General features: G+C 44.4%; 1 protein-coding gene across 1 annotated transcript in view; it reads left to right on the forward strand.

Annotated features, from left to right (window-relative positions):
* Positions 1-10,540, forward strand: part of itga5 (integrin, alpha 5 (fibronectin receptor, alpha polypeptide)) — a 32,809-nt gene extending 22,269 nt beyond the window's left edge. Inside the window, exons 19-30 of the mRNA XM_040152087.1 lie at positions 726-793; positions 2,276-2,426; positions 2,562-2,654; positions 3,540-3,619; positions 3,761-3,841; positions 3,944-4,049; positions 4,430-4,588; positions 5,224-5,331; positions 7,306-7,419; positions 8,104-8,205; positions 8,339-8,461; positions 8,612-10,540. Of these exons, the coding sequence (XP_040008021.1) occupies positions 726-793; positions 2,276-2,426; positions 2,562-2,654; positions 3,540-3,619; positions 3,761-3,841; positions 3,944-4,049; positions 4,430-4,588; positions 5,224-5,331; positions 7,306-7,419; positions 8,104-8,205; positions 8,339-8,461; positions 8,612-8,695 (1,269 nt within the window). The 3' untranslated portion in view covers positions 8,696-10,540. The remainder of the gene's footprint in view (positions 1-725; positions 794-2,275; positions 2,427-2,561; positions 2,655-3,539; positions 3,620-3,760; positions 3,842-3,943; positions 4,050-4,429; positions 4,589-5,223; positions 5,332-7,305; positions 7,420-8,103; positions 8,206-8,338; positions 8,462-8,611) is intronic.
* Positions 10,541-10,778: the final 238 nt, after the last annotated feature.

Consider the following 10,778-nt stretch of genomic DNA (forward strand, 5'->3'; position numbering starts at 1 on the left):
GCCCTGCCACACGTTCAGCGGTCATCCACTTATCCAGCAGTGTTTCTGTTTCTTTCTTGTCGTTCCCTCCACTGTAATCTTGAAACCCCCACTTCTGCTTTTCGGGTCAACAGAGATATCCTAGGACTCAGAAGCTGCAGGCTTCCCCTTTTCCATATGATCATATACTGCTGTGGTTCGCTGGGTGGCGTAGCGTGTGTGGAAAGCGTGGCTTGCCACATAGTGCTGTGATGTGGGACGGTAGTGAGAGCTGGCAGCTTTGTGCTCAGCCTCATAGGGGTATGTCCTCTAGCCAGGGCTCTGGGTTGGAGCCCGTCCATCATTTCCGTCTCTTACGTCGCAAACAGAAAGCATGTGTGTGCCGGGACAGCTGGTTCGGGGGAGCGTTTCTGCGCCTGTCATGACCTCACTGAGTCAGTCATTGTCCCTCTGAGGCATAGCATTGTTTTTAACTGTCTGATGTGCAGTGGTGGTGTCTGGTAAATTAAGGGGACTGCAGTCCAGGTGTGTGTGTGTTGGGCGATTGTCGGGAGGCAGGGGTGGAACATATTAGTCATTGTTATAGTCATCCTGTTGTCTCATATAAACAGATATCTGATTTATACTGTGTGCCTAATTCCCTTCATATGTAAAAGAAATGTGTTTTTAGTCAGAACCTACTGTATGGTCATCACGGTCTGCAGCCCCTATTAAAACTTTTATCACCTCCAATGTGCATCTTTTAGGCTCAGATTCTGTTGGACTGCGGAGAGGACAATATCTGTGTTCCTGATTTGAAGCTGGCAGTCCATGGGTGAGTCTGTTCATTTCCTTACATATTTCTAAAAATCCCAGAGTGCATAAAAGTCAGGAAATATATTAGGATGCTATGCATAATACATAGTAAACTGTGAACAGGGTAAGAGACATTGAACTCTTCACCTCTTCCATGCAAATGGGACTTTGGATTTGAGTGCTAAAGCATAAATACAGCTGTTTTTGTTTTTCTGCCGCTTTGTTTAGTTTAGCATACCAGAGAGGGGCTGTTAATAGCCACAGTGCTGCAGTAGTGTAGGGGCACACTGTCCTCTGAAAACAGGATGCAGCTCTGCTCCGCAGGTGCTACGACAAACAGTTGACGGTAAAAGACAGGAGAGATGAAAGGGATCTGTTTGGAAAGTATGGGAGCTGTGCGCCAGAGTCGCAAGCTCGCCTGCTTCTGAAGCCCTCAGGAGCACCCTGCATGCCACACTTTGATTCGAGAAATCTGTTAGCATTTTTCTCAAAAATAACAACCTCCCTGATACTCCCTTCTCTGCTCTGTCATTTTGATTTCACATTCCTATATTTATCTACCATCTGCCTCCATTTTTTTTTTATGTATGGCTGATCCATCACGTATGGAATAACCTGCTGTGAGTATGTGTTAGTGCTGCGCTCCATCCAAGTTGCAACTCCAATAACTGAGCCGCAGAAAGTGTGATTAGTGCAATTAAAATAATAGCTTGATGTTTTTGTCTGCTCTGTAGCAAATTATGGAAGCCTAATAGCAGTTAGAGGGGTTGATGGGATGGACGATTTAGAGGAATTTCAGAAAAAAAGTATCCATCATTCCTGCGATGTTGTTTCTTCTATTCCGCTGCCAAAGCACATAACCTGTTAGATCAAGGGTCCATCAGGGAAGCTTTAAGATTTTGTGGTGTTTTCTAATTTTGAGCTTTGGTTTGGTTTGAAAAGTGTGACGTCAGTTAGAATCAGGCTACGGCTGACTGTTAGGCTGGAAGAGGATCAGCTTCAGAAATCTTCTCTCTCTTACTCTCCTGGCTTGCTTTATGAGAGGGGGCTGTAATTAAAAGCGTCTGCGTGGCCCTCCATATGGAATTTCTCATTGTTCTTAGCTGTGGAGAGAGGTGGAGGGAGTGAGGGAGAGAACAGGGAAAGGGGAGCTGTTTAACAGTCTTATGCTCCGTTGTACAGCATGTATCAGTTTATTACCACATCGAAAAAGTTTTCATTTAATGGGGGGGGGGGCGCGGCTGGCTTTGTGAGTAGAATCTTTTAGATTGATTTTTGTAGCGCGGCTTGAAAGACAATAGATATGCCAAGAACAAAGCCCGAAAATGTATTAGTTTCATTAAAGCAACAACAATGAATTTCCCACCCTACTGCCAGCAAACACGAACAAAGAACTGTTCATTGTTTACTCATAACACAACACCCTAACACCACTCCTGACACCATTTAACCTGACAATTGACCCTATTAGTAATCAATTTTTTTTCGGGTGGGTCCTCAGGGACAGGAAGGAAGTCTACCTGGGTGACGACAACTCGCTGACCTTGACTTTTAACGCCAAAAATGAGGGTGAGGGAGGGGCGTACGAAGCAGAGCTGTATGTGGTGCTCCCCCCTGAAGCTGACTACAGCGGTATTGCCCGCAATAATGAGGTGAGTAGAACTGCAAACATAGCGGAAACCTACAACGTCCTGGAACTAATACGTATCTCGGGTCTCATGTTTTAGTCATTTTCCTGATGGTTGTCCTTTGCCGTGGTTTGACTCATCTGTCGTCTTGGTTCCCAGACCCTGGCCCAGCTGACCTGCAGCTATGAGACGGAGAACCAGACTCGATACCTCAGCTGTGATTTGGGCAACCCGATGAAGTCTGGTACCAGTGTAAGAACACCAGTGTCTTTTTTTTTCCTTTTTTTTTCCCCTTAGGCTCAATGCCCCATGAGTTTAAGCGTTATGATATACGTCATTGCGTCTAAACTGTATTTTAATAGTGGCAAACAGCTGACACCATGCCATGGTTTCCTGCTCTTTGTTGGAAAAAGTTGTATGCCATCCTCAGGTTGGGTGTGAACGGCACAGGAAAAGTCAATATGTGTCAGGAAATGTTGTGACAAGAATTTAACACTCCATCTGTGCCCTCAGCTCCCTGCTGGGCAGAGTTCCCCTCTTTAATGATGGAGTCATAAGCTTGCACGCTTTTAATAGGTCTGTGAATGAAGACTGTCAAATACATGTTAACTGGAAGAGACAGACAGACTTCTCCATTTGAAAAACGGGTTGTTGTCATAGAATTTGCTCATTTGTTGGGTCTATGAAGCTCTTAGATTGCATTGTATAACATTATTGATTTGATGTGAATGAGTTGTAGCTCATAAAAAGGTAGCAGCAGAGACACTTCATGTACCAGTGATTTACTGAGTGAAGGAGAAAATATTGATGTGCACCCTTGGAACACACACATACAATATACTCTCATTCCCCGTGTGATAAAAATCACTATGCAAAAGCCTTCAGATGACAGTTTCTGTCCTGAATATACACGCAAATTCTTTGGAAAACAAACAAATCTGAAATTATAATAAAAGCACAGCAAATAGAGTATGTAAACCTCATGTAGACACTCAGTAGTTTTTGTTAAGGCAAAGTCTGTTACCCGCTTCTCTCTTCTGTTACTTGTTAGGTAGCGATGGGAAATATTATGGGTTGAGAACTAATTTTTTACATAATGAAGACGATGATTAACATGTCTGATCTTTGTCTCCGCAGCTGTGGGCAGGTTTGCGCTTCACAGTGCCACGGTTGAAGGACACGCACAAAACTGTCCAGTTTGAGCTGCAGATTCGCAGGTACAAGTCGCGAACATCCAAAATGAGACTCTAACAGTTAATAGAATATGTGTGGATTCTGATTCAGCAGTGCTGACCTCCGCAGCTCTTGAATGATGTTCGGTAATCAGAATCTTTTTCTTCCTCTCTCTGTTTCCACAGTAAAAATGAGAATAATTCCCACAGTGAGGTTGTGCCCTACAAGCTGGAGGTGGTTGTTCAGGCTGATGTCATTCTACAAGGGTGAGCTGAGTGTTAGGATTTCCTTATTTGAACTTTAGGAACTTCATCAAGTCTCTAGTGCCTCCCTATACATGTTCTCACACCTACACATCTCTATTTAAGCGTGTCCCGGCCAGATAAGGTCTTCTTCCCGCCGGGCAACTGGAAGGCGACCAAAAGCTATGGGGAGTTGGATGACGTTGGGCCCAGAGTGGAACATATCTATGAGGTAATCAGCCATAGCTGTGCAGACTCATTGGGGCTGAGAAGATTGGGCTGGAAAGCAGATCTTACTGTTCCTAAAGCAAGTCAACTTCCCCGGGTAGCAATGAAGGAAAACCGAAGAAGATGTACTCCAGATAACGCAGTGTGATTTATTCTCAGGCTGTGCAGATCCACTTTCACTTGGGTGACTTCAAACAGTGCTTTACTTTAGGCAACCTATTTGTAGATTAAAGAAATATGTCAGATATGTAAGTTTCAGCATGGGAAGAAAAATCAGTCGCAACCCTTGCAGCTGTACTGCAGCAACAACTAAAATGTGAAACGATCAAGCTGCTCTTGAAGTTTTCTAATACTTCAAATACTTCTTCTATTTTCATTTTCCAGTTGGTGAACAACGGGCCTAGTCGGATCAGCCACACCCTGCTTGAGCTACGCTGCCCCCTCAGCGTCCAGGGTCACAATCTCCTTTACCCTGTGGACTTCTCCACAGAAGGCCCCATCAACTGCACCTCCGACAAAACCATGAACCACCTACACCTTAAAGTGAGTGACATGCAGATGCTCATGGATGCACACCTCTCAGGGTCAAATGAGGCAGAAACGCACAGTGAGGGTCTCCCACCGATTCCCAGTCAGATGTAAGATTAGCGGTTGGATCCTCCTGCTGCTGGGCCCACACCCACCTCCTCCTCCCAGCTTCATAGCCCCACCCAGGACACTTAGCCCACCACCGCTTTGAAGTTCCAGCTCTTCCCTCTGCTCAGCACAGCTTGATGAACCACCTCATACTTGCTCAATCTGTGACATCCAGTGATGCGCCCCTTTTACCAAGTTGTAGCTTTGGGATCTTGTGGGCAAAACATCCAGTGCAGTTGTTTGTGTTTACATTTGAAGTTTGACAGATGCTCAGCAGGGCTGTGTGTGTTCATCTGTCTCAGCTGCGATCTAATGTTTTGTTTTTCCCTGGTGAATTGCTAAGTACACCGTATTTCCACGGGAATCCATGCGGCGTAGGGCTCAAATGCTTCTGATTAATGACAAAAAGCCTCAGGGTCATGCTAAGATTAGGTCTTATATTGACAGAAAGGGCGGTGTGCTCTTCTGCCTGGTGGCGTCAGTGTCTTTGTTGTCCTAATGGGTGGTGTCTGTGTGTGTTTTGGTACTATCTCTTCCTTTAGATCCCGCACACATCCACGGAACCACCTATTCTGGCACTGAGGGCCCATGAGCACCGGGTGGAGAGGAGGGACGTCCACAGGAATCAACTGGCTCATTTGACTAACCTGGTAAGATGCTTACAGAGGAATTGTCACATTCTATAAATATAGCATGTTGCATGTACGAATGAACGTTGTCAGGCCAAAAGGTGAAGTCCGATGTAATAGGTGACTGATTGGTGACTTGAAAGTCAGGGAACAAGGCACTTGAGTTTACAGTTTAAGGTAAATGTGGTTATGCTGTTAAAACCAGATTGGTTCCACTTGCACAGCAGATCAAGGCTCTGCGTTTAAAAAAAGAAGCAGAAGGTTGAAACAATATATTTTACTGCGTCGCCTTGAGAGAAAATCTGGACCTATTTTGGGTGACACTGGCGCTGCTCTTACATGAGGCTCCTGGGATTGGGTAATTAGGTTATGATGTCGTTAAGAGGGAGGGGTCAAAGGGCACAGGCTTGTCCCTTTGTGGTGATTAACATTAAAGAACCTTTAGTAGTGGTAGCGGTGGAGGGGTGGAGAGGATGAGAAGTTGGACACGGGAGGCTTTTTGTCAGTGATGCCCCCGGTTACGGCACAGACTGCTCTCTAATTTTCGACTCTGGGTGGTGTGAGGCCCCCCGAGCCCTCACACACTGGGCCTATTGATCAACCCACCTGCAGGTAGCCGCTCTCTCCGCCTCCGTCTGTTGATACCTGCCTCCACCAAAGAGGTCTTTGTCTGTGCGCCTGTCGCTCCAAACCATGCTCGTTCATCAAGCATGTCCAGTGACACGTTGGTATGAAGGACCCCATTCTCCTGTTTCCCCTTGTGTCTGCACTTTTGTTTTTTACGCTCAGTAGGAGAAGACATCCCCAGTCAAAGTGTCTCTTGATTAAAATGTGTCAGTGTTTAGCAGCGCCTTGACGAAGCTGTCAGCCTAGGTCATAGTATGACAATTTAAAATGACCTGCTTTGTCTTTGAAGAGCTGAGCTATGCATGAAGAACAAAGGACTGGCTCTAATTGCACTAATAATCAAAAAATAAAAGTCATTATATAATCACTTGAATACTTTTATAATTTCTGTTTTAGTACTCCCACTGTGCTGGAGCACTTCAGTCATGTTGAAATACTGAAATACGCTTTTTACAGAGTGATAACCTACAGAGGCCCTGTGCATAGAGCAGCTGTGTAGTCAGGCCAGACTGTTATTTTCTGAAGTTGTGGGAACCGCCTCCAGGCCCGCAAGGCTCCAGATCTTGACCACGTAATCCCACCAGGGAGGATATGTGGGACTTGGGTCTGAGGCATCTTTGGCACTGGACCATGTTCATGTCATTTCCACAAACCTTTGTGGCCCCGCTGCCCTGGGGCACTAAGGAGGGTCTACCAGGAGTAAGTGGACTGATATGCTCCCTGTCTGTTTGAATACCCTCATTAATTCTGTCTAAGACTGAGCCTTAAGGAACTAGGCGGGTACTGTCCTCTCCTCCTGTGTTTGCCCAACTTGGTGTAATGAGGAAACTAATGCGCTCCCGCAGGAAAACCCGCTGAAACCTCTCATTCTAGGGGTGGTCTGGCTACAGCACCAGTCCCAAAACACACTACGTGCACGTTGTAAAACGTTGAACTCACCAAGCTGAATTATGAGAATTTAATTAAGATTGTGTATTCTACAGTCTTGAGAAAAATGGGCTGGTTTTAGTGGTTGGGCAATAATGTGGAGAATGGTGCATGCTGCATTTTTACAGTCTCATGACATTCCTTCAATCTAATTCGAAGCAGCCGTGGAATAGGGATCATAACATTGGATTCTTTGTTATATTTATTTGACCTGCAGCATTAACAGGGCTGTTATTTGTCCTTCCCATATTGGCGTAGCCAATTTTCACTTTTTCCTGTAAGACCTTCACCTGCAATTAAGTCCTGTGACTCCGTCAGTTAAGGTTTGCGGGCATGATATGTTTTTTAGATGCTATCTATGCACACGAGTGACTTAAAACATATCTAGCCTTTAATTAACGTTGTCTTAATTAACATTGTTTTTTTTCGTTATTTCCATAGTCCTGCTCTAATGTGGAGTGCTGGTCGCTTCAGTGCAAAGTGGGTCTTCTGGAGAAGGGGACTACTGCCATCCTCAAAGTGCGCTCCCGCCTCTGGGCCGAGACCTTCATTGAGGTTTGTGGGACATGACCCTTTCATTACAAACTCAATAGACACGTACTGTTCGTAAACACGTGCTCCCTCCAGATGACAACGGCATGGCAGAGGAAAAGGCTGTGCACTATAGATTAGTGTTTTCCCACCGATGTTTTTTCCTGTCAGGGTTTGGCAGGAAGTAAAAAGCCATTTCATCCAAGCATCAAAAAAGAAAACATTGAGAGTTTAAAAACCTCAAATGTGCGGCTAGAAAATAGCTAACCACAGCAGACAAATAGCTGCAGTAGTCGGCCTCACTTATTTGTTTGTGTTGACAAGGCATCAGCAACGGTTCTCGATCAGTACTTGAGGCTGCCAGTATATCACATATTTGCCTCGACAAATGGGACGACAGTTGCTAGCCGAGCGCGTGGAGTGCTCCGGACTGGCTGTGCAGATTCTACCGGTTTACATCGCTGTCTTCCTGCCATGTCTGAGCTACACGCACACTATTCACCAAGCCCCTGCACGCTCTAACACAAGGCATGTGTGCGAATGTATTGAAAATGCATTATCTGGCAGTCACAGCTGCTCATGGGATAGGAATGCTGACAGGATTCTCTTTGTGAGCTGCACCTGGTCTCTGTCGCCATCCAGTGTACAGTAAGTGGCTTGCGTGCAGTTGGAATCTGTTTGAGTAACTCGAGATGTTTCTTCCCTCAGAGGGCCTATAAGCAATACGTGCTGGAGTGCCTGGCAAGATACAGTGTGAAGGAGATGCCTTACGCCATCCTACCCAAACATGCACCCAGTGGACACAAAAAGGTATTCAAGATCTTTATTCATTAATAAGTACATGCATTCTGGCTGGCCTTCCTCATACAGAGGTATCACCTTAATTTTTTTTTTTTGTTGAGCTGAGACAAAAAAAAAGACAAAACTGTGCTCTAATCCTCAGGTGGTGACGCCAGTGGTGTGGAACAAGCCAGATATCGAGAACTCAGTTCCTTTGTGGATCATCATCTTGGCCATTCTGGCTGGTTTACTGCTTCTGGCTTTACTCATCTATGTTCTATACAAGGTCAGTGCTGCTGCGAAACAAGGATTTTAAAATTCTGGTGTACTGTCATACTGTATACTGAAAGATTAACGAAATTTGATCGAACGGATTGGGTCTGTGCACGTTTTTATTTTCTGCTTTTCTAAAAACGCTGTCTTCTGTTTTTTGCAGTTTGGCTTCTTTAAGCGATCTCTACCTTATGGCACCGCGATGGAGAAGGCACAGCTAAAGCCACAGGCTGCCTCTGAGGCCTAGATTTCCACCAGAGTTACCAGACCCACAGTACCTGGCCATATGATTGCAACAGAGAAAACACAATGGAACATGTAGAGTGGATCAGAAAGCAATTGAAGAGTTAGGTGAAAAAGAGACCACTGGAACTCCACTGTGCTGCACTAGAAGAAGACAAAAAAAAAAAAAAAAAATCCAAAGATCTTCAAGCCAAATGAATGTTTTTTTTATTTCTTTTTTAATTTATGTTTGTTGGCAGGTTGGGATTGTTACCAAATAGAACTTTTCTCAGTGCCTCAAGGCTAACATTAGACTGAACAAAAAGAGAGTCAGCCTGCGGAAGCAACGAGATGGTTCCCTTTTGTGGATTCTTGTAACGGAGATTTCAGTAATACCCATATAACTGCCGTATTTCTGGTGCTAATGATCTGATGTGTTCACTGCCTCCGACAGGATAGGACCACGTGTAGCCTGTGGCAGCCAGGAGCTGTGAATTACACTGCCTACTGAGGCCTGAAAGTATTCTTCTGATATGTCCAGAACCCATGTTTTTATTGACAGAAGATCACTAAACAGATTTCAGGCCAAACAATTAACCAGTCTATAGCAAATGCGATACTCAATGCCTACATGCTGAAAGCAAATCTGTCCAATAGCCCTGTTTAAAAAATATTTAAAGTTTACTTAATAAGTCCTGACCTGTCTGAGGTGTTCCCCTGATTCTTGCCCATTGCATGCTGGGATAGGCTCCAGCACCCCGCAACCCTGAATAGGATAAGCGGGTATTGAAAATGCTTGGATGGATGTTTATCAACTGTTCATGAAAATGATCTCTCTCTGCCTCAGGATGGTGGACAGTGCTGGGTTGAGTTGTTTTTGCACTCAGAGGAAATCTACTGATATATTTCCAAAGACACCAAAGACTGACTGATTGACCTTCCTTTGAGTTCTGATTTTGACTCCTACTGATCACTTTGTTTAAATCCTGTTTAGTCTTGCTCAGAGTTACCAATGCTGGCATCGTCGTTGTTGTGTAGTGGACTGGGACGGGACTGGAACCACCACAGACCTGTGAAACCTCACGTTAGGCTGGAAGCAGTGTGGTGCTTCTGGCAAAAAAGCAGTGTTTTCCTAAAGAATATTATGCTGTCTTCACTCCTACTCCAGTTGGGGTTGAGCTCATACAGCGTGGAGGCAAATGCGCAAGCAGATGGCATTTCGGGCAAACGACAGAGTTAATGACCACGGCGTAAGGACGTCTCGAGCCAGAGACGTGACAATCGGCAAAGTTGTAGCCTCGGCAGGTCATAGCAGGATCATCGCTCTTTGTGAGTGTGAGGGATCCATTTTCAGCTCACAGTGTGTGTTACTGTGAGATACTGTATTTTTGATTGTCTTTTGAGTGAAAGCTGCCCGTGTTTAGAAAGAAGTGGCTCAAGTCATCCCACTACCAAAAGGCTACAGGGACTGAACATTTAAATGCTTTGTGTTGGTTTCTTGTATTTGTCAGGTACATAGTTTTTATGTACCTTAAATGTAAATACTTAATGTCTGCGGGTTAGAGTTAGGGTTGCATGTGTGTGCATGTATACATGTGTGTCTTCATGCATACATGCATTTGTGTGAATGGTGTATTTATGAATGTTTGTTTTGTGTATGAATTGGTTATTACTTTTCCCATTGCTTAGTCCTGTTTATCCCTATCACCTCTGTAGCTTGAGATCATTGAGGTTAAGCCATTCTGCATCACTATTGAACATGATAGCATAAATACAATTCAATATTCTGGATGACTTGTTTAACTGCACAGCATGGATTTAAAAATACTTATAACCTCAGTGGAATTTAAAAAAAAAAAAAAAAAAAAAATTACAAGGCTACTGTCCAGATGTTAGCACCCTACAGGATGTCTTGTACCTCTAACAAAGGGATATCAGCTAGGCACTGGGAACTCAATGTTGTTTGGAAGTGCAATATTTGTATTCACTCTTTTTAATATTACAGTGCTTTCTTTTGTTTTATGTTTCATTTGTGACTGACGTGTGATAAACCAGAGCTTTGTGTGTCAAAGTATGCGATAAGCACATAGACTAAATCCTTTGTGAGG

This window comes from Xiphias gladius, chromosome 18 (genome assembly GCF_016859285.1).
Source record: "Xiphias gladius isolate SHS-SW01 ecotype Sanya breed wild chromosome 18, ASM1685928v1, whole genome shotgun sequence".
In the NCBI taxonomy this organism is placed as follows: domain Eukaryota; kingdom Metazoa; phylum Chordata; class Actinopteri; order Istiophoriformes; family Xiphiidae; genus Xiphias; species Xiphias gladius.